Source organism: Fusarium pseudograminearum, chromosome 4 (assembly GCF_000303195.2).
Source record: "Fusarium pseudograminearum CS3096 chromosome 4, whole genome shotgun sequence".
NCBI classification, from domain to species: domain Eukaryota; kingdom Fungi; phylum Ascomycota; class Sordariomycetes; order Hypocreales; family Nectriaceae; genus Fusarium; species Fusarium pseudograminearum.
Window position 1 is genome coordinate 5,247,039 of NC_031954.1, and position 22,105 is coordinate 5,269,143.

Below are 22,105 nucleotides of genomic sequence, written 5' to 3' on the forward strand. Positions count from 1 at the left end.
GAGCCGGCAAGGAGTTGAGAAAATCGCTTTTCAATTTGAAATACATAAAACATAAAAAATCGTGCCCATTCTAGAACATGAACCATTTAAACCATTATAGTTAGCCAAACAGAGACTCCAACCAAAGGGTCAAGTGCAGCCGGATAGTCATCCTGAATATCCGTTGAGCAAGACCACTTTCCAAACCGCGTCTATCAATTAATGTAACCGTCTAGTGCTTCTTGGCGTTGTTCCTGGCGCTAGCCTCAGCGGTCAGAACCAGAGCGCGGGGAGCGTCTTCCCTGGGCATATAGAGCTCGACAAATTGCAAGCACTCGGCAGCGTTGAACTCCTTGTTGGTAAGGAGCTCGTTGAGTTCGTTCTTAGTCTTGATCTGGAAGGTCTTGCAAGTCTTCTCGCCACCGAAAACGCTGACGAGGTCCTTGTATTTCCAGTTGTTGATGTCGTTGTAGACAGCATCCATGCCGTGAATGAATCGTTCAATAGTGAAACCATCGTTGCAAATGACGAAACTAGGACAAAGTTAGTCTAGGAAACAACAGCTCCGAAACTTTGATAACTTACATTGTGGGCTTGAGGCCATGTCGGATCATGGTGCTCAGCTCCTGAGCAGTCAGTTGGAAAGATCCATCACCGACAAAGAGGATTGTTCGGCCGTCCTTGCCAGCATCCTTAGCAGCGAGAGCAGCACCCTGGCAGGCACCAACAGACCATCCGATGCTGCCCCAGAGGACCTGACTGAGGGCGGTGACATTACGAGGGAATCGAGTGTCCCAGATGCCAAAGTTCGCGGTACCAGTCTCAGTGACAACAATGTCATTGGGGATGAGGTATTCACCGACGCGAGGCCAGAACCAGGCTTGTGTGATGGTCTCGGAGTCGTCGTTGTTCTTCTCAACCTCGTTCCTGACCTCGGGAATGGAAGGAGCAGGCATAGACTTAGGGTCGACCTTGTCGATGATCTTGCGGAGGACACCGCGCATGGCAACGCCGGGGTATGTGGAGTATCGGACCTTGCAGTGAGTGCTGTGGAAATCAACTGAGTTGATTTGAGATGTGCGGTAGGAGAAACCAGTAGTGTTGAAGTCACTCTTCAGGGCACCAATGGTGAGAAGGAGATCAGATTCCTCGACGATGGTCTGGGCACGAGGAGGATGAGAGCCGTCACCGGCAAAGACACCGCCGTAGTTGGGGTGGTCCTCGTTCACTGCACCCTTACCCATGGGGGTAACAAATACAGGGAGGTCTAGCTTGTCAACAAGCTGGTGAACCTCTTCGACAACACGGTGGCGGATGGCGCAAGAGTCGACCAAGATCACAGGGCGCTTGGCGGCGTACATGGCCTTGAGGATCTCGTCAACAACAAAGTCCTCGTTGCCAGGGTCATTCTTTGGCTCAGACAGGTCAATAGGGGTGTCGAGGCGAGCGCCCTCAACCTTTTCCTGGACCATATCGGTAGGGACCATGATGTAGACAGGACGAGAGCGGAGCCAGCAGGTGCGGAGAGCAGTGTCGATCTGTTCGGCAATCTCAGAAGGCTTGTTGAGCTTGGCGACGTTGCACGAGATTTGAGAGCTCATGTTGGCAAAGACGTCAAAGTCACCGTTGCCGAGAGTGTGGTGAAGTAGCATTTGATCACGCTGAGAGATGGTAGAGGGGCATCCAACAATGTGGACAACGGGGATGTGCTCAGAGTAAGATCCAGCAACACCATTGATGGCAGAGAGCTCTCCAACACCGAAGGTGGTGATGAGAGCAGCCATCTTGGTAACACGGGCGTAACCATCGGCAGCGTAGGCTGGGAGTTGTTGTTAGTAAACGGTATCATGATGAAGCTATTCAGATGAAGTGGAGTCATGATGAAACTTACCAGCATTGAGCTCGTTAACACTGCCGACCCACCTGAGGTTGCATTGAGGAAGATAGTCGAGAGCGACGAGGTTGTAATCGCCTGGGACGCCGTGAATAGATCGTACGCCGACCTCGTAGAGTCGCTTGAAGAGGTACTCAGCCACGTCAATTGGCTTTTGGAGGCTACTGTTGCTCATGATTGCGGTTTGATCGGTATGTTATGGAATGCTGTAGGTAAGATAAGGTTGGCTTGGAGGGGTAAAAGATGAGAGAAGCTCGAGGCTTATTTATAGGTTGTATGAGGAGGAGATGTGATGTGAGATGTCTAGGCTGGAAGTAACCAAGACAACCAAAAAGAGGAATTGGAATGGTTGGTTGATGATTGATTGAGTGATCGATGGAATGATGAGGAAGGAAGAGAAGACATAACAGAGGAGGGGAAAGGAAGGTGTTTATACCTTCCATTGACGACACCAAAAACAGTACATATCAAGGAAGGTAGGCAAGTAGTTGAAGCTTCCAATAGTGGAGGCGCGTACAGTACGGTGCAGCAGCCAGCGCTTCACCAATGGGGGACCCTTGCGAGCTCCCTCTCTTCCAAACCTCGAATGGGTTGATCTGATCTGATCTGATGAATTGCCCAAAAATAAGACCATACTTACTGCATGCACACAGGTAGCCCAGACCTGGACCCAGAGTTGGACCCAGAGTATAATCGGACCTGTCAAGGAGACAAGGCGGACATAAGCCAAGGAGATCAATCGTGTTGCTATTGCCCATGACTCTTGGGTTAAAATCACGATATTTTATCGCTCGCGCCCGTAGTCGAGCGGCCGAAACCGCGATACTAATAACCTACTATCTACCTTAGCTATTGGTTTGGATACCTACCTAGGTGGGCTTTCGGATGGAAAATACCTAGTGGTGAGCATAATTCAGTGAATGGGTGTGTGATGAGTGGTGATGTAATGTCCTGTCAGCGCCACTGAACGGGAGGTTAGGCGGCTCTTCTACTAACGACCCGTATGGTTAGTAGATGCAGTAGCCCTCTATCTCTCCCGTATCTTTCTTTCTTTCGGTACTGTGATTTTCACTGTCGAATCCACGGTGAACTACGACAAGCATGGAAAGAAAATCATATGATGCCATGTGCCTTGAAACGGGGCCCTCTTAATCGGGCAGACTTGAAAGGTGAACGGGTCTAAGAACGTCTAGAAACACTTCTTAGGCTGTATGTTGTCAATGCTACAGGATGAGTGGATCTCTTCCAAAGGAATCGCATGCTTCTTCAACAGGGGGGGGGGCGTTTACGGGACCATGCCGCCAAGCACGATGGAAAAAGAAAGGAAAACTGCCAAAACCAGACACTAAAACATATCATTGACAATATGGTTGCAGTAGTTAATCCACTGAACATAATACCGTCTACTAGCGACTGTGTCCTTACATTCTTGACGTGGTTATTGAAGACGATGTCCCTCACTGACCGGGTAGTCCGGAGCTGTGCGGCCGAGTGTTGGCCGGGGCCATGCCGTAAAGATCACCACTTGGAATGGACAATGGCGTCGTCACAGTAAACCACGGCAATTGCTAACAGATACAGGTTAACTGCGTATCATATTCAGGAACCACGTATTCTTGTCGTTTTAACATGGGCAACGGCGGTGGATGTCCATTAATCGGCAATTTTCTATGTACCAATCCATGCTGAAGATTAACAAGTGCAATTATGTACTGCAACACATCTATCGGACAACCTGTCTACTCCGGTAGGGAGCAGCAACGCATTACACTGCATCTTGCATACGAACGTTACGTTCATGGTTGTCAGCAGCTACGTATGTGTAGTCATGGAGGCAAGAGACGACCATGCATTACACCGAGAAAATATCTCAATCAAATACCATCCTGTCCATCCATTCATAAGTCGTTATACTCGATATCGCAATTGATCAAACGATGACATGCAATCATAAAACACAACGATAACTAATCAGGATCACTCGCTGCAGGCATTACATATCCGTAAAAGGCCCTTCCATCAAGCTCATGCCGAACTATAACGTGCTATCGACAAGCCTTTACTTTCCTATGCTTTCCGCTCCCTGCCGTCGAATACTCATGGACGCCAAACCGATATCGTGTTACAATTTGCGGGACCATGATAATTAATTCTTGTCGTCCGCGAATAGAGAGCATGGATTCAGCGAGGGGCAATGGCATATGTGGTCTGACGTTGTAGGGTAAGGTAACCCGAGATATAGAAATCTAGATACTAATTCATACACCACCATGACCCTAGCCTTGCCATACAGAACCGTTTCGGTACAGCTTGATTTTCATTTCTTTTGCCAAAATAACGGCCCGGTAGTTACGTTGTGCGGCGTTGTCATGGATGTCAGATCATTCTTATCGCGCCTAAAGGGAGTTCTCCGAAAACAACAGGGATGCTCGGGTCGAGACAGCACGATGCAAGGGTACCAACTGGCGAGATCCGATCCATGAGAATTTCTACCTTTATTTGGATCCTGAGTTCGACTGCTTCCCTCGCAATAATTAGCTTACACCACATTTCTGACGGCTTTATTGATACATATTCACAGAACCTTAACTAGCAATGAAAAATATTGAGAGTCATGTAGCGATGGCCCCTGTGAATATTAATGAATTGTAGTCCTCGTTTCGTTCTAGGTTGTGAAACTATACATCCAACTAACCTGAGATGAGATTTTATGTATGCAGTTCTATCTCCGGTCCTTAACCTTACCATATTATACATGCTATTCTCTTTGTGTCTGTAACAGATGTCGTTGCTATTCATCGGTCCGGCATCCACCACGTGTATCCACATAACGTCCAACGGTCCATCATGTCATTCCGCAATCGTACACCGCACACCGAAGGCCCTTGCTTTTTGGAACCACAATGAGTCGAGTTTGAGAAATGCCCATCTCTTGTATCGACACGCGCGCTAAGCCCCCGGCCCGACCGCCGATCCAACAGCCAGCCTTAACCTCAGCTCGGCTCGCTCAGGTCAGGACAGCGACAGCGACAGCTTAGTCGCATCGGCCATCCTTCCAACCTGTCCGCCACCGTTCCTCCCACTTGGAACAGTCAAACTCAGGCTTACCCAGCTTACGGTTGACATCGTTATGAGCGCCGCACAGCCACTTGCCAAACTCATCCCGGCTGTTGACCTGTGGCGCTTCACGTTTGAGGTAGCCCTGGAAGTCCTCGGCACATACCCAGCATGGATATAACTTGGAGAATAGACCGACGAAACTCAAAAGATCTGATTTCTGGCCAGTAGATGGCCTCTCTGGGTATTGTGCTGCAATAGAATGAAGCAGCGTCCATGTACTTCGGCCTAGTACCTCAACATCAGGAGGGCACTCGGCTGGAGGACGCTGAGCCTTTGCTCCTGCATCTTGTTTTAGTGTGCTCTTTGTTTGAGAAGCCCAAGCAGCGAAAGAAGTGCAGTTTCGACATCTGAACAAGGGTCGGTTAAACAAGGCTCCATTTACAGGATGTCGATTGCGACAAAACTTACGGCTTGCCATCAGGGCCCAGTACTACACCCTTTGGGATCTTTTTAGGTGGCCCAGCAGAGCCTCCTTCGGATAATGAGGCAGGGGCAACAGCCTGCTGTTGATCGTTGGGATCACTCGACATTGAGTGGTGCCACTCAGTGGTAGATATGAATGAATGGATGTGTGTCACCGTGTTTGGTTGGGTGTGACTGCTAAAAGAATTAGGGTAACCCAAGTAATAAGGCGGGACTCCAATTCGGCTTCCGGAGGACAGCAAGCAGATAATCTATAAGCCACGTCAACAAATGAATGCCGATGTATTCAGGAATCGAGAAACTAACAGCAATTCGACCTGGGAAGCCTTTTGCAATTCTTGTGGCGTGACGTCGATTTGTCAGCCCAGTCTGGACAAAAAAAGAAGCTAAAACACAATTCTATGGATATCATATATCCCACCGCCTTATCGATAAGCACAGCGCCTTCCGTGCCATGCAGTTTCCAAGGGCAGGGAAGGATATTTTTAGGCCAGAGCAACGCAGCTTTCTGGGTGAATATGGGGCGAGCATCCCACTTTCGTCAATCAAGGTATTCTTATTCTCGCATTGATGTTATCCAAAAATCCAACAGTCACATCACTACATGTTTCTGAATTTTCTAATTGGCTACTAACCTATGTTGTTGGAAGACCTCGGAACTACCGAAAGACAATGCCTTCCAATCTAGCTCACAGCGTGACAAAAACCCCCATCCAGTCCATGGTGTCGAAGCAAGAGAGAAAGACTCGGACACACCGACGATGATGAGCAACCAAAGCACGTTTTAAGAAACGTGAATTCGGTACCAGATGAATGAGCTCAGGCAGGTTTCGAAATTTTGATTCTGCTCCAGTAAGACTGAGATACCTTTCACAGCCCTTTCAGCTCAATCGATTGGTCATAACTCTACATCCAAATGTATTTGGCCACGGTGATCTTCTGGACTAGGTCTCCTGACTCATGCGCCACTGATACTCGAGAATGACTACAACAGCCTTAATGCATGGCCTGTGGGACCTGATGCTATCTTCTCCAGTCAAAGCATGGATGAAGCTGCAGTGATAGAGAAGGAATATGGCCTTTGGGATGGTTATTTTCTGATTCAGCATGATGGAAGGTCTGTCGGCGATTGACTCCTTCAGCGACTGAAGATTCAGTCAAGTAGGCAAGGCATCGATGGTTCCTTGAATCTTAGCTTCGAGGCCAGGAATGGCAGTTAATAATGGAAGCACCGTTTCTACAATGTTTTCTATCTTAGCTGCTGCGTTGATCGCCCTGTGCCTCTGAATGTGAAAACCGGCCTATGGGGCTCTGAAAATAGTCTCAGGTGGGAGATCATCAACTTCTATCGTAAGTTCATCATCTGTTGAGTAGGATGGTCGACGTGTATCGTAGTGGAAGTTCTTTTGTAATGCAAGGTAGCCAAACCTATGGATGAAGAAATATATGCTATACAGAACGTCCAAGTCCGTCGTCAACACTCAGCTGATAAATGCCGGGTGTTGGTTCAGCGGGATGGCTCATGATGTGTGCCCATACGTATAGCTATCCTGATGTTAATACCCATGAGAGACCAGTTCTCGATGGCAAAGTGCAGCATCATCGCTCAGTCGTATACCCATGAGTATGCACATAGTCTCTGCTGTAGCAACCGAGCAGTGCATGGTAGGCGTTGTCTGTAATTCTGCCTTCTTCAGTTCAGAAAGTTTCAGCTCGGTCTTTTGAATAGATGCGAGCATGACCAGTAGCCTATCTGTAGAAAGATAGTACAAATTGCCCAATGGAATGATTTTGAGTATTGCATGAGTCAACATCAGACAGTCCGCCATGACTTCGAAGGCGCCATCAGTGCATGTGATCAACAGTGCCTACCTAGGTACTACATCTTGAAGTGTCATGTGTAAACTCTCGTGATGCATAGTCGAAACGGGTCATTTACGTTGTAATCTGGATTTATCCACCCAAGTTGCGGCTCTGAAGCCATTGCAGTATTCGTAGCGAAGCAGAACTCGTCAACTTCATATGCGGCTATGTAAGTACGAGCTCTAGCGAGATGAGTCAAATGATCCGGCCTTGATCTCAACGTATTAACAAAGTAAGCCAAAGGATGAAGGACAAGTATCGGTCAGTGAAGTTTAGAGGTAGGGTTCAGCAGCGGACTGCCGTAGTGTGAGTTTATTGGCCAATTGCCAATGTTTGTGATACCAACTCTCGATGAACATGTTGTTGGATGTATAACATAACAAGCATTCGGCGATAAACGATTTTTGCTCTTCTTTCTAAACCTTAACACTCAGGCCCGATTTTCATCTTTAGAGCGATAGCACCGTGGGTTGCTGAAACAAGATCCTCTATTTACTACCAACCCCTTAACTCCGACCATTAACAAATATCTGCTTCTATCATATCGACCCTTCATTGCTAATTTCCTTCTATACCAGCATGTTTCTTGTGGGCTTCTTGCGCTCCTAGACCGTGTCCATCACGGAAGCGAAGGGTGCCCCGAAGGACAGAACCATCATATCAATAGTAATTCTCGCCATCACACATGAGTTCCATGTAGCCAAGGGCATTGGCCGGCTTGGCACAGCCTTTTCACTTACCAACTACGCCTTTCTGTCAGTGTTTCGCAAAATATACACCTTCTTGGATATCAAAACCACCTTTGTTACTTCTGTCGCGTTCTTTGGAATCGACTCGGTTCTTCGTAGTGCTGGTTCGAACTCAATTGCTCTTATTATCGTAGAGCCACTGTGTGTTTTGGTGTTGTAAGTAATCTGCTCTCGTTAGATATTCTCGTCATCCATCAAGGACTAAGCTTTGACTTACATTATCATAACTCATCATTCGTGCGCCGTGGGGTATTGTTGACGCTCGATCTGTTCCTGAGCCGCGAGGCCTGCAACGGCTTGCGCGACAGCTTCCAAAGCTGGTTCGGTAGGAGCAGAAGCAATAGGAGCAGGTGCAGGGGCCGGAGCCGGAGCGGGTGCTGGAGCGGGGGTTGGAGCGGGTGCTGGCGGTTGTTGTGCAGGTTGAGCAATATCAACGTTGTGAGGAGGTGGTGGGTATTCGCCTGTCGCATCAAACAACTGCGATTGCAAGTGGACGATATACTCCCTCAGCGCTTGGTTATCTGACTGGAGAGATTTGAAAGATTGCTCCATGTCCATGTATTCGCGTACCTGCTGCTCGAGTTTCTTGATATAACCCTCTTTGCGCTGTCGGAATGCTCTCTATCGATGAATTGTTGGTCAAACGGCTCAACAAGCAGCAAAATGATCTTGCTTAGCAACAAGCCAGTATTCTTTACTTACCTGAGCGGCCCTATTTTGCGCTGCACGTTTTGACTGAGATAGTTCACGCTTAGCCTTGCTGCGACCGTCACCATGGTCGTCCGGCGACATGTGAGGCGGGGGCATGGAGGCAATTGGAGCGTTGGATGGGCCAGCCGAGGCGCCTGGGCTGTGCCCAGATGGAGGAACGATAGGCATCATGGTTGCGGTGGGTGCGTTGTTGGCCCGGGCGCGAAGGTCAGGGTGAATATGAGCTTCAACCTCGCCTTTGGCGGCTAGAGCTCGGGGTTGATCTTGAGGATTGGGCGAGTGATCGAAGCCATTCGACGGCCGCGCAGGAGCCGGCTGAAGTGGTTGATGCCGAGTATCACGAGGAGCAGGAGAGGTTGGCGAGGACGAGCCTGTCGCGTCGTGGTTCTTGAGTAGCTCGAGCTGTGCGCGCAAATGCTGCTCTATTTAGAGGGGTCGGTTTTTAGCCAATGCGCTCAGAAGCTATGCCAACGGTAATTGGAGTAGACGCGAAGCCGAAAGAGCAGGAAATGGGTATTGCGTTCAAGTGATGAGGATAAGGAGCTCTAAGTGTATTGTATATCGGGTTGCGCGAAAACGCGACAAGGATGCTATTCAGATGGTCGAGAGATACAAGAGAGCGCTATGAGTGTCGCAATAGACCAAAGCCAATGAGAGGCGCAGTGCAGTGCAGATAATAGATAGAGTTGTGGTTTCAGAACAACACACACTCGAATAAAGAAACGGACGAGACGCAACGAGAAAGGAAAGAGAAAGAGAGAGAGAGAGAGAGTATTATCTGAACTAACCTGGATTATTGGCGCCGCTTGCTGAGGAGTTCTGCATGCTTAAGCTCTGGGGGAGGAGAGTCTGACTCAGCATCCAAGTAGTGGTGACCCAGGGCGATGATTATTACTGCGACGAGGGGGACCTGACGCTGACTGACGGAGACGAGTGAGGAGAGAGGCTGGTGGAAGAGGAACGGATTATGTAACCTGGATCCGTGGGCCTTTTCAATGAGCGTGTGAGTGGTGACCCAAGTCGGAAAATGGCGTGGCTGGGCCGGGGACGCTTCTGCTCTCCGCTTTGCTTGACGGACTAGGCTAAACTGAGCTTAGATGGGTTTAGGTAGTTTGGTATGGTTATCGCTCGCTTGTCGCTTGCTCGCTTCTGTAATGTGATGGCGGATGGGTGTTGTTACTGTACACACGTGTGTGCGGAACTCGAGGACGTCTCTGGTTCTGACAGTATCGACTAGAACAAGCCTGGAGTGCTGACGACGACTTGCGCGGAAGTCCAAAACGCGCGCGAACTTCTCTGTGTTGGGGTTTGATGTTAAGTAAACTGTCTCAGCCGTGATGGAATCTTGGTGAAGCCTCAATTCGAGTAACAAAGACGCGTCAACTGAGGCCAACGTTGTTTTGGTGAGAATCGTTCAAATTCCAGGCAGTCTTCTTATCAAAAGCGAAACCCAAAACCCTTCTTTCTATCTCTCTTCTTGTTTCCGACACCGGCCGTTCTGATACTTGACGCGATGGGAATAAACGATGGGTTCGAATTAGAAGATTGGATGGATTTGCTGACTGATGCAGGAAAGGAACGTTGTTGCAGTAGGGAAAATATTTGTCAGCGGGCAGAAGACAAGAAGCAAGGAGCTAGGACCACCTAACCTCGGCCACCGTGCTTGCACCTTCCTCATGTCTCATGTGCAGAGCCCCACTCTCAAGACAATTATCCATGCTGCCATGGCGTTTACGCATACCTACCTAGGTACATACATTCATTTAAGCTTCGGAGCATTTCAATCTGGCTTTCGGCGTGTGATCAGACATCAATACGACCTTGAATCCCGTAACAAAACCATGCATGGTGGTAGTTGACTTTTGGCCATGTTGCAGGAGCCAAAGTCTCAATGTCCCTCCAAGCTTCTGATTGGTAAGAAGTGTCACAGACACATTCACATCTGTTCGGTACTGCCACTCAGAGATTGCACAATTGGTTAATCCTGTTCGACCAATAGCATCCGGTTGTTTCCTTTGTGATTTTACTTGGGATAAGATTTTAGCTGACTTAGTTGTTAAGGTAGCCAACTCTTCAAGCTTTTATGTGGCTGGCTAGGTATGCTGTAATCTATCGATCCATCCACATGAGATACCTAACTCCAGTTACATACATATGGTTCCGTATTGCTAAATAATGATAAAAGCATTTCCTCCAAGTTCCTCATCACGCTAAATCTGTCCAATAAGTTTGGAGCCTCTTCCGAGCTTTCCGGCCCCTAATAATGTCTAAGAGATGCAAGCTGGAATGGTGTAAGTAGACGGTGTAATACGGCTTGATAAAAAGAAATGCAAAAAACCCATGCCTAGCTGACTTACAAGTCAAGCCAACGGATGTACTGCAGTGGCGTATTAAACAATCTACCCGTTATAGGCATTATTATATCTACCTAGGTACTAGTGAGGGTGTGCAGTGGTTCTGTTATACCTTGGTACTAAAGAGGTAGCCATTGTATCAGATACTCACTCTGCAATTTGTCTCGTGCTTGATCTCGTGGTTTCTTTGACTGATCCAGTTGCTTAACGACGGAGACTACCAGGACGCTTAATTGGGACGACTAGTAGAGTCAAAACTCCTCTACTTCCTTTACTTTATTTGGGAACCATTAAAATGTAACAATATTCCATACTTTATGTCGATGAGATCAAGGGATGTGTTAGTGGGTACACACCAACCCACCAATAAAAGTGTATGCGAAAAGTACTTTCAATCTTGTCTCTCACTCCATTCTCGCCTCTCATCGTCCAATCCTTTCAGCCTCATCAACCAACCCACTATCATTGGCAACTTCAACTCGTCTCTTCCTACAATGCGCCCTATTCAAACCTCAGCCCGTCTTCCATCACTATTCCGCTTTGCATCATCAATGGCTCAGCCACGATTTTCCGCTGGTACTGACAGCGCGAGTGTAACGCCCGCGCTGAATGCACTGCTCACTTCAGAAGGTGGGCGATGGACATTGGCTAAAGACGGCACTGCCTTGGAGAGGCAGTTCAAATTCAAGACTTTTGGAAAGACGTGGGTAAGTATAGCTACTGAGCTGGCAACAATCCCAGCCATATGTCCCATTGGGGGTTTATAGTTGTGAAGATGCAGACAAGAGGCACGAGCCACTGGCTAATTCATCACAGGATTTCATGACGGGAGTTTCTCTTCAATGCAAAATCAAGAACCACCATCCCGAATGGTCCAACGTGAGTCCGTTTCTACACTCGAGCCGTTACAACCAACTCACTGCATGAATCAAGGTTTACAACACCACTTTCATCCGTTGGACAACGCATAACCCAGCTGGTCTCTCTGACAAAGACATTGCCATGGCTACGCAGTGCGACGCTCTCGCGGCACAACTAGGCGAGCTACCTCCGGAGCCGGAAACTTTATCCACGGCCGAGGTGGGGGATCAAAGTTGTGCAATCCGTGGCTTGGCGGATCAAGCTGCTGGAGCAGCGGGAGACTGCTGTACGCCCAAGAGGAAATGATAAACAATGCGTTTTGAGGTCAGTATCTCGTACTGTAGAACTGCTTCACTAAAGACGAAAACGAAGACGATACTATGCAGCTGCAAAAACTCCGAGTTAGAGTGTGTGTTGAGTCTACTGGCATCCATAACAAGACTTCTAAGGTTCTACACAGGCTATCAACTGTGATAGTGACGAGGTATCGTCATGACAGGCTCTGCAGATTCGCGGTAATAATTAGACAACGAACGATGTTGATTATTAAATATGTCTAAAAGCCTCTCCTGGGCAATGTTTTGTATATACAAGCGTAAAAAGTCGTTCTTAGTTAACATCCCCAAACGCCATGCGAATGCTCGAGTCGCGAGTGTAGTGATGCAGACTATGATGTCCGCCGAGCGATCGTCCAAGTCTCCATCATGATCAACAGTCTTCTCTTTTGTCTATGGTCGTAAAATCCTGGGCTACCCAGACTCGATTCACCGCAATCGATCATTTGTCGTCGTGCCGGATTTTCTCCGTGGCAGTCTATTGCTGCTTCTGGGCCTTGATGGCAGCGAGCTTCTTCTCGCGGCGGCGCTTGTGAGCGTCGGCACCGGCCTCGGTATCCAGACAGTAGTCCCACCAGGTGAAGCTGGAGGCGTAGTTGCCGATGAACTTCTCGTGGTGAAGATCGTGGTGATGAGCACCAGCCCAGACGGGGAGGATGTGGCGCAGACTCCAGGGGAAGTCATAGCCGCTGTGAGAGTCGATGGCCTGGAAAAGACGGAGAACGATCCAGGTGTACATGGTGAAGAGGTGGAGCTCGCCAGTAATAGCAAGGAGGACAATTGGGCATCCAACGACACCAATTCCGAGGAGAGCAGTTTCAATGGGCGAAGCATACTCAGCGGCGAGACCGAAAGGAGCGGAGTAGGTGTGGTGCATCTTGTGGATGGCCTTGTAGAGGGGACCGTAGTGCAGAGCACGGTGGAACCAGTAGTGCCAAGCATCCTCCATCACGAAGCAAATAGCGATTTGGAGAGCCATCTTCCATACAGGAGGGAAAGGCACGCCGTAGTCCATGCCGAGGTAGGTAGCGATGGGGTGGAAGAACCAGATCTGAGGGAGTTCGGCGGTGAAGTGGCTGATGAGAACAATGGCGGCACAGTCCCATTGCTCCTTGATGGTGGGAATCTTTTGCTTCTGGATTCGGAATTGCTGGAAGTAAGGGATGAAATCCATCAGCATGAAGGGAATGCAGCGGCCGAAGTAGACAAGTTCGTGGAGAACAAAACTCATGATACCGGTCGCGAGGGTGTCGTTCTGCATCCAAAGGTACCAGGCCTGAATCGAGTGTTAGTATTGTTGTTTCTCGTTTTCGCGATGTAGGGATCAGGTGGACGTACGGCCCAAAGTTTCTCGACCATGTTGAGCTGGACATTGTACTTGGAAACCTCCTCAAGGACGACAAAGTAATCCTTGGTTTGGTTGAAGGACGCGAAAGAGGTCGCGTTTCTGTAGAAAATGGGGTTAGAAAAGTGTTGCTGAGGCATTGGCGCAATTTGCGTCTAGATATAAGGGATACTCACAGCGCATCCATGGTGAAAGTGGTATACTTATGACAAAAGTAGGGTAAGGAAGGAATCTCAAGTAAAGAAGAAAGATACCAACTGGCACCAGGTCAAGTCTAGAGTCGTCGAGAAAGGCGGCTCTAGTTATAAAAGGGAAGGGTCGACAATGGCGAGGGCGATGGTGAAAAAGGAGACAAGACGGTGGCTGTTGGGGAGGTTTTATCATTTCCTCGATCGCCCGGCCCCAAGTATCTCATAGGGGGGTCCCCATTGAAAATGGTGGGCAGCGGGCCTTGTCTTAGTTTGCTGCTTGGCCACACGCTGGGCGTCCGTTCACTAGTAACTTCATGTTAGGGACGGAGCTTTGCAGGGCAGAGCAAGAAAAACAAAAGCAACACACGCAGCTTTTGCGCCGTTTCGCATTGTGTCGGTACGTATCACTGCCAAAATTGCACATTAGATTCGCCATCACACACCCTGTATCTAAACGAATCAGGGACCTGAATCTCCAGACCCTGTGCCAGTCAGCCAACCATATTAGAGGACCCCTGAGCTTTCCCTGGCCCGTGCATCCGGCAGCCTTGATAGTAGATGGAATTTAGAAATGGTTCCAGAATGAGGCCACAACCAGATTGTCTTCCTGTCTTCCGAGCCCAGTCAGCCAGTCAGAGCGAAGACTTATTGATTAAAGGTCGTCACCGCTATAAACAAATCGCATGTGTATCTTCAACGTCAAGTTCACGGGGATCTCACGGGAATTCTAAGGGATTAATTAGACCACGGAATGAAGTCCCTGTACTTGTTGTTAACTTTCTCATAGACAAGGGTCCGTCCAACAGACTGTCTGCAACTGCCATCGAGAGCGGTGAAGATCTCAATCAGGCATGATGCGCTTGCCACTACAGAGGCTGATTGGTGCATGCGTAGTCTTTTCACTAATGTTAAACTGATACGGAAGTGTCATTGACTACATCCAGCGAGTGTGTCTCTGTCTCGGTTTCTGCATCATTCTCGCCATGGACTGTCCATATTGATGACAACAATTAATTCTATATTCAATGCGCCCGGTATGGATTACGTGGGAGTACGTTAGTAGAGGGAGTCCGGTTCAGGATCTCATTCAGTGCGTGTATTCGGCCAATTGTGAAAAGGGTCCCTGAAAGCTGTAAACAGCACTCTCCGATGTCAAGAGTTCGGAAAAAGTGGTGTGTTATTGGAGGTTGTGAGGCGATAAAAAAAAATCGTTAAATAGATACCCACTGGTTGAATGCCGATCTAGTCGAGGGGCAAAGTATCCGATTATCAATTCCGATCTAGTGGGTCGCACAACACTACCACCCCTTAACTCCAGATTTGGAGCCTTGTTCCGCGCGGCGCGGTAGTCTCTGTCTCGTTTTCGGCTCCAGCTAAGAATACAACATTTTTCCATACCTAGGGACACCTCTCCCGCTCACTAGGTAGGGTCTTCTTCGTCCACAGAACTCATACGATTACCAGCAGGCCCAATTGACAATGTGGTGATTTTCAATTAAAGCCCTTGTCTTTAATCGACCCAGATGGTACGATCCAAAACTGGCTTGCTGCTCAAAATGTACTTTGATGATACTAGATTAGGGTTAGCCCATGGAGGTCCCGAACATCCTGACATGACGTTTACAGAGTAAATGCGATCCCGAATACGACATTTCTGAACCCTCCGTCTGAAACTGTGATGGGTAATAATAACGGAGAGGCCTCAAAGAGGTGGTGTAGGTTAACTTGCAGCTAATATGTATGCAGAGTAAGTTTGAAGTACGGATAGATTTGACTTGAATATTCGAGATGTCAGCTGAACGTAACTCTTCTCATCCTGCAATGGTGCCCCAGCCGTCCATCAATTCGCATGATTGATGCTTCAGAACTTGCATCCAATGAAGCCAGCTGGATAAAGACCTGCCCAAAATGTGCATTTACACGCAGCCCACCACCTCGAAGACATAGTGACAGCATTGCATCTAGATTGATTTGTTTCTGATGCATCATGATACAATGACAATCTTAAGCGATTGATACTGTTGTTGTTTGAGAAGAATTATATTACACGTGATTGGATAACCATAGTAGGTGATGTTTGGCAGCTCGATCCGAATACGAATAAGATTGGACGATCTAAGCAATTCCAACCATCCACACCTTCCTTCCTCATGAACACCACGTCATGTCGCAAGGTCATATGTAGGTACTAACGCATTGCACTGTAATGTTCCTTCCCGTAGGTACCTCTAGGCGTGTTGCAATTGATCGGTACAATGAAAGTCATTTGATAGGAGTCAGCCTTATTGTAATTCGATCCTAGTTCAATCCAGCTACTCTCTTTTTTGACAGCCAACGCTTTTGCTTAATTTTAATGGATCTGGCTTGATGTGTGGCATCATGCTATAGCCCGTTTCCCCACATTCGGTTCATCTCCCGCATCGCATTCGTGTTATGTTGAGCTTGCACAAGCTCTCGAGAAGCTTGCACTCACACTCTCACCCTCGCTATCTGCACGCGACCTGACGCCCAGTTCAACGGCTGCGCAGCCTCCGAGCTCCCCCGTCCGTATCCCCGTAATTCGGTGCTCACCTTCCGGCCGCAAATCGCCGCAATTACTGCCGCAGTCCGCCACTCATCCGGGATTGTCTGCCGAGCCCTCCGACTTTCTGGAGCCTCCGCTCCCGTCTCATTTCTTGCCATCCCCGGCACAGGGTTGCTATTCTTACGAGTCCGTGCTCTTGCTGACTGATGTGGTGTTCTTGCCCTTGGCTTCATAGCTATCACATCTAAGCAAGCTTACCATGACGCTTGTCTCCGAGTTCGTCTACCCTCCTGACTTCCGCTCCATCACATTGTCATTGCACTCTTGCCATCTTTGCCCTCATCTATCTGATTTGAACCGAACAAGCCACTGACCGTGCCCATAGTCAAGTACGGCGGCTTGACGCCTACCTTGATCGTCTACCAGTGTTATCTGAGGTGACGTCTGAGGATGAACACTCAGAGACCGGAGAACACGGGTTTGCTGTGACTAATGCTTTTTCGACTCCACGTCTCGATCACTTGCTTCGTACTATCCAGTCTCTGAGTACTACTTCATCTTCGCAACCACTTCTACCGGCTTGGCGTATTAGAGACCTTCTTATCTCATCTGACATCCCTGCCCCTGGTACCCTTTCAGTAAACGAAACTCAATCTGATGGTGCTAAGAGTCCTTATGAGAATGAGCTCGAATGGCTTCTCATGAGCAAAGCCACCATTCAACTCCACGGTGTTGTTCTTAACACCCTTTTGGATCAAATTCTTCCCCTCAATGATGATGTTTGGTACTGGGATGAGGTACTAGGCTCTTATTCTTACAGCAGCCTCTATGCTGTCCAAACTTCTCCGTTGAGGGTCTGGGCTTGGTCCCAAGAAGTCTGCACTGCTACCAAATTACGCATCCAGGCAGGCTCTCTTCACCATGCTCCAGGCGAACTCGTCGACTCTACAACTTCAAGTCTATCACAGCAGTGGTCTCAATTTTACGGCATCGTGCAAGATAGTGTTCGAGAACGGTCAATTGCCAACATTCAACGCAGAGTCTTGTCGCCTGTCGCTTTGTCCCGCTCCGAGGCTCGACGTAAGCAGGCACAGCTTAAGAAACTGCGCGAGATCACAGCAAGCGGTCTCGGAGTACTGATGGATGAAGGTCTCCAATTTGGTCTTGACGACGATAAGGCTGATCTTCAGGACCACCACGACCTTAAGGGTGTCGTCGAACGCAGCGTTGCGCTCATCGATATGGTTCTCAAGGAGGTGTCCACTCTCGACGTTAATATCAGCGATTTCGAGGACAAGGTTTTTGCTGGCGTTGAAGAGGATCCTGAGCTCTCTGTTCATGTTGAGGGCAGTAACACTGCCGATCGACCAGCGATTCTAGCTCGACGACTACTCAGCATTATAGACAAGTCTCTCCCCGAACATTTCACTGCTATGCGTGCCCTGGCAAAGGAAAACGGTCGGCCCGGTGCTTTCGTTCGCTACTGGATTCCTGCGACTATCGGTCTTCTTTCTTCGACAACTGTCCTGCGCATCTTGGTTAATCGAAAGGCTGATATCATTGAATGGTTCATCGGATTTGGCGAGACAATCCGCGACTTCTGGTTCAACTGGGTCATCGAACCGACTTCCAAGATCATCTCGACTATTCGACATGATAAGACTAGCGAGATTGCGATTATGAGCAGGGACAGCCTCAAGGCCGATCGCGAGAGCCTTGAGCGTATGGTAGTGGACTTTGCTCTTGATAAGCCACACTTCGCCACGGAAGCTGGAAGCACTCTAACCGATATTCAAGTCGACGACATCCGCCACAAGGTGGCAGAAGGCGACGTTACCCCTGTACTACGAGCATTCGAAAAGGATCTGCGACGCCCTTTCGTGGGTACGATCCGTGGAGATCTTGTGCGATCCCTGCTTATCCAGGTTCAAAAGACAAAGGTGGACCTCGAGGTCGCCATGACTGGCATTGATTCGCTCCTCAAGAGCCAGGAGCTTGTTTTCGGCTTTGTTGGTCTTACTCCAGGTGTTCTTGTCTCATATAGCATGTTTCAATACCTTCGTGGTGTCTTTGGGGGCCGATCTGGGCAACGTCAAACTCGCAAGGCTGGCCAGGCCATCCGTGTTCTTCGCAACGTCGACCGCATTCTATCCGAGGCCCGGCCTACAGAGACTAACCTTCTCTCGTACAAGGATCACGGTCTCTTGCTTGCCGAAGTTCACATTCTAAGAAACCTTGTTGATAAGCTCATGCCTCGCGAGATTGGCAGAGAGTTCCTTGAAGACCTGGACGACCTGTCCAACATGAAGGGGATTCAGCTGCAGACTAGGTCATTGGAGCGTATTCGATGGGCTTACGCAAGATGGCTCCATTAAGCAGCTGATACATGGTTATTTGTTATGAGTCTGATGATATCTTATGTATAGTAGCTTTTGCTGGGCCGCTAGAAACAGTGCCCCTGTACTCTATACACATAGCTAGCTTGCATAAACGACTGATGGATAGAAATACAAATCCATGTTTCGACTTGGAGCCTTAGCCGTGTCTGCACTGCGCCATACCTACATATACCAGGCACCTGATGTATTGTGATAAAATTGAATTGACTCGAGCAGAATGAAAGACAACGCTCTAATTCCATAAACCAACGTGGATATATACCCACCATTCCATAGCTGCAGAGTTGTATTTGTTACCTCGCGTATGTGGCGCTACGTTTGTTTCCTAATGCCCTTTCCGCATCATATTATGTTTCGGTATGTATACTAACACAAGCTCCCTAACCCATGCGCCCGAAACCAGTACCACTTGCCTAGCCCAACAGCTTGGAAATATCTGCTGCGCGAGTGTTCTGGCGCTTTTTGTTCCTTGAATTCTTTTCTTGGAACGCCTTTGTCACCAACTCTCGCTTCTCGCTCTGCACATCAAGTACCCGCTCCTCCACTGAACCCTCCATGACGAGGCGAAAGATAGTCGTCTCACGGGTCTGTCCGAGACGGTGAACGCGGTCGATGGCTTGATCTTCGATGGCGGGCGCCCACCCTAGGTATGATGTTAGCTCACGGGGATTGAGTAGGTAGCAGAAAAGAGGGCCCTTAAGCTTTGGGGATACAAATTGATGACCGAGCATCATGGTCCAAATAGCATAAACCGACTTGCTAGTTTCGTCTCTTATATCACGAGCGACCAACTCTCCTGATAACTTGAAGGGGATGTACAAGATCGAGGGAACTTACAGCTGTCGGAAAGAATGACGGTGTCGGCGGCTACGAGGTTGAGACCAACGCTGCAAACCGCGAGACTGGCGAGCATGATTCGTGTCTTAGGATCACTGTCGAGAGCTTCTATAGCCTTGTCGCGCTTATCCGCCTTCATGCTACCGTCGATACGTGTGTATCCCATTCCATCAGCTTTGAGCTGCGCCTCAACAATATTGAGGAAAGATGTCCACTGAGAGAAGACAACGACCTTGGAGCCCTCCTTACGCATGGTAGCCTTGAGGATCTGCATCATCGCTTCCGTCTTGGAGCTCTGCGACTCAGCATCAAAATCCTCTTCATCACCAGCGTCTTCGGGCGCTGGCTCAAGAAGGCTGGTCTCATCAAGCTTGTTACGACACATCGGACATTTGTGCTGGATTTGAATAGCACGAATGATGCAACCCCGGCAGAACACATGCTTGCAGGTGGTAATGACAGGGTCATTTGGGTTATCGTAGCAGATAGCGCATTCCTCCTGGCTTTCGATGTACAGGCGCAGGGCTTCTTGGAGGAGGCCACGGTTCTTGTCGTTGAGCGGAACCACTTCGTGTTCATCAAGTAGTTTGAGAATATCGCTGACACGCTCTTTACAAAGGGTCCAATGATTACAGCTGGAATATTTAGTGCGTCCATATAGATAGTGATGAAGCTGCGAACTTACATTTGTCGAAGGCGAAGCAGGCGCTCCAGCACATTTTGGAAGCGTCCCTTTTGACCCACTTGAGAGCCTGCCTGCCACTGTTCGAGCTCACCTCTGGCTTCGTCCCTGTTCTTTGGTCAGTACGTACCACGAATTGTTACTGCTTTATAGACTCACAATAACGCATCGTACTTGCGTTTCTCATCCTTTCGGAACGAAATTCTGTGAACATACTCCTTTTTGGCTGGTAACTTGAGGTCCACAAACTTCATATCCTTTTTGCGACGGAGACAGAGGTCATGCATGAGGGCCTGAAGAAGTTTTTCGCCAGTCTTATCCCCGACAGCGAGTCTACGGGTGATTTGAGCGTTAAAAATCTCAGATTGTTCGATACCTCCAGTGATGTGAAGGAACTTGACAAGAGAGTGCAAATCTTTGACCGAATTGACACTGACCATGTTAGCTTAGCCCACCACAATGAACAGAACTTACATTGGGGTGCCCGTTAAAACCCAGCGGGACTCTGCATTGATCTCACAAGCAGCTTGAGCCACCTTTGTACTGGAGTTTCGAATAGTGTGACCCTCATCGAGAACCACTCGACGCCACTTGATGTCTTCCGAAGTCAAGGCTCTCTTCACGCCTTGGTCACGCTCTCGGGCAAGCCTTCCATAGCTGGTAATCACAACGTCGTAACCCTGAAGCTGTTTTGCGGTTGCCTTTTCGCTGCCATGGTACGTAATTATGCTGGGCTGCTTGTCTCCGCGGACATGCCGCTTGATCTGTTGGCTCCAATTGCTCATGACACTAACAGGTGCAACAATGAGGGTCGGGCCCTTGCCGCCAGTTAGGATCAAGCTGATGATCTGGAGGGTTTTGCCCAAACCCATGTCGTCGGCAAGAATACCCCCTGAGAGCAGCTTTGGTGCTATGCTTGTTACAAAGCCAGACGCAACGTTGAAGAACTTCTTCTTGGATTGATGCAGCCAGAGCTGCACCGAGTCTTGAGAGCCCTCAGCTGGGAGCTGGGGCTTCTCCCTGGAGGTCATCCAAGCCAGTCCCTTCGGCAAGTTAGTCAAGTCCGCAATTTAGCGTGGGGAAGTATACCTGTAGCTGGTATGGCAAGAGCTGTGCCTTCAAATCTTCGGGCTGCTCAGCCATTGGCATCTTCTCCAACTCGTCCTCGCCAATCGCAAGTGACTTGATAGCGTCGCCGCCCTTGCGCATCTCAACGGCCTCACTCTTCTGAAGCACATTGTCCATAGTGATTTCTGGTTTCTGGGGAACAGCAAGTTCTGAGCCGACTCCATGGGTCGAGCTGCCATTCATCAAGCCCAATGCAGCCTTCCTACGGGCCTCAGCTTCCTTTCTAGTGCTCTTGAGTTCCGTGGCCTTGACTAGCTTATCTTTCTTGAGTGACTCCTCGATCCTGGAACGTTCCTGCGGGTCGCTAGACCCATAGAAGAAGAGCTTAACCGGACAGTCATAGTAGGCCTTTTCTCCTGTGAGCTGAGCTTCAAGGACGATATCGCCGCGATCCTAAGTTTCCCATCAGACAAAGGGCTGGTTAGTGTGCGTACACGGCAGTGTGTCTTACCACATATGGGGCGATTTTTTCTACAACTTTGCGCGGCAGATGACCGATTTGATCGCCAACAACATTGTCCACCCGAATAGCATTTCGGTCGTACTGCAGCAGGTTAGATGTGGCCAATCAGGCTATTTCGCTGAGACAAGAAGCGATGAGGCCACTTGGAGTAATACGAACCGAGTTGTTGGGTTCTCGTCTACAGAGAACAGCTTCTGTGTACTTGTAAGTATTTTGATGGGCAGACGGGGAAAAAAAAGGGGGGGGG

The 22,105-nt window shown here is 48.9% G+C and overlaps 7 protein-coding genes across 7 annotated transcripts, besides 2 other annotated features; 2 read left to right on the top strand and 5 right to left on the bottom strand.

Moving 5' to 3' along the window:
- Window positions 1–211: 211 nt before the first annotated feature.
- On the bottom strand, window positions 212–2,048 carry FPSE_10350 (uncharacterized protein; the record flags this gene model as incomplete). Its single annotated transcript, XM_009263467.1, has 3 exons — window positions 212–512; window positions 565–1,798; window positions 1,871–2,048. The coding sequence occupies 3 exons, from the start codon at window positions 2,046–2,048 to the stop codon at window positions 212–214; spliced, it is 1,713 nt and encodes a 570-aa protein (XP_009261742.1).
- A 2,859-nt stretch (window positions 2,049–4,907) lies between these two features.
- On the bottom strand, window positions 4,908–5,523 carry FPSE_10349 (uncharacterized protein; the record flags this gene model as incomplete). Its single annotated transcript, XM_009263466.1, has 2 exons — window positions 4,908–5,340; window positions 5,402–5,523. 2 exons carry the CDS (start codon window positions 5,521–5,523, stop codon window positions 4,908–4,910), a joined length of 555 nt encoding a protein of 184 aa, XP_009261741.1.
- A 2,736-nt stretch (window positions 5,524–8,259) lies between these two features.
- Window positions 8,260–9,564, bottom strand: FPSE_10348 (uncharacterized protein; the record flags this gene model as incomplete). The annotated part of the gene is made up of 3 exons (XM_009263465.1): window positions 8,260–8,649; window positions 8,731–9,161; window positions 9,528–9,564. 3 exons carry the CDS (start codon window positions 9,562–9,564, stop codon window positions 8,260–8,262), a joined length of 858 nt encoding a protein of 285 aa, XP_009261740.1.
- Window positions 8,372–8,433: a repeat region.
- Window positions 9,478–9,511: a microsatellite.
- Window positions 9,565–11,587: 2,023 nt separating the features above from the next.
- FPSE_10347 (uncharacterized protein) lies at window positions 11,588–12,260 on the top strand (the record flags this gene model as incomplete). Its single annotated transcript, XM_009263464.1, has 3 exons — window positions 11,588–11,800; window positions 11,910–11,972; window positions 12,027–12,260. The coding sequence occupies 3 exons, from the start codon at window positions 11,588–11,590 to the stop codon at window positions 12,258–12,260; spliced, it is 510 nt and encodes a 169-aa protein (XP_009261739.1).
- A 507-nt stretch (window positions 12,261–12,767) lies between these two features.
- On the bottom strand, window positions 12,768–13,821 carry FPSE_10346 (uncharacterized protein; the record flags this gene model as incomplete). The annotated part of the gene is made up of 3 exons (XM_009263463.1): window positions 12,768–13,565; window positions 13,628–13,736; window positions 13,811–13,821. 3 exons carry the CDS (start codon window positions 13,819–13,821, stop codon window positions 12,768–12,770), a joined length of 918 nt encoding a protein of 305 aa, XP_009261738.1.
- Window positions 13,822–15,381: 1,560 nt separating this feature from the next.
- FPSE_10345 (uncharacterized protein) lies at window positions 15,382–18,724 on the top strand (the record flags this gene model as incomplete). Its single annotated transcript, XM_009263462.1, has 4 exons — window positions 15,382–15,407; window positions 15,909–16,006; window positions 16,214–16,535; window positions 16,735–18,724. The coding sequence occupies 4 exons, from the start codon at window positions 15,382–15,384 to the stop codon at window positions 18,722–18,724; spliced, it is 2,436 nt and encodes an 811-aa protein (XP_009261737.1).
- A 437-nt stretch (window positions 18,725–19,161) lies between these two features.
- FPSE_10344 (uncharacterized protein) lies at window positions 19,162–22,052 on the bottom strand (the record flags this gene model as incomplete). Its single annotated transcript, XM_009263461.1, has 8 exons — window positions 19,162–19,391; window positions 19,586–20,220; window positions 20,271–20,375; window positions 20,427–20,699; window positions 20,742–21,310; window positions 21,357–21,788; window positions 21,847–21,939; window positions 22,018–22,052. Coding segments are annotated over 8 exons (2,372 nt in total), but the record flags the coding sequence as incomplete, so codon positions are not given.
- Window positions 22,053–22,105: the final 53 nt, after the last annotated feature.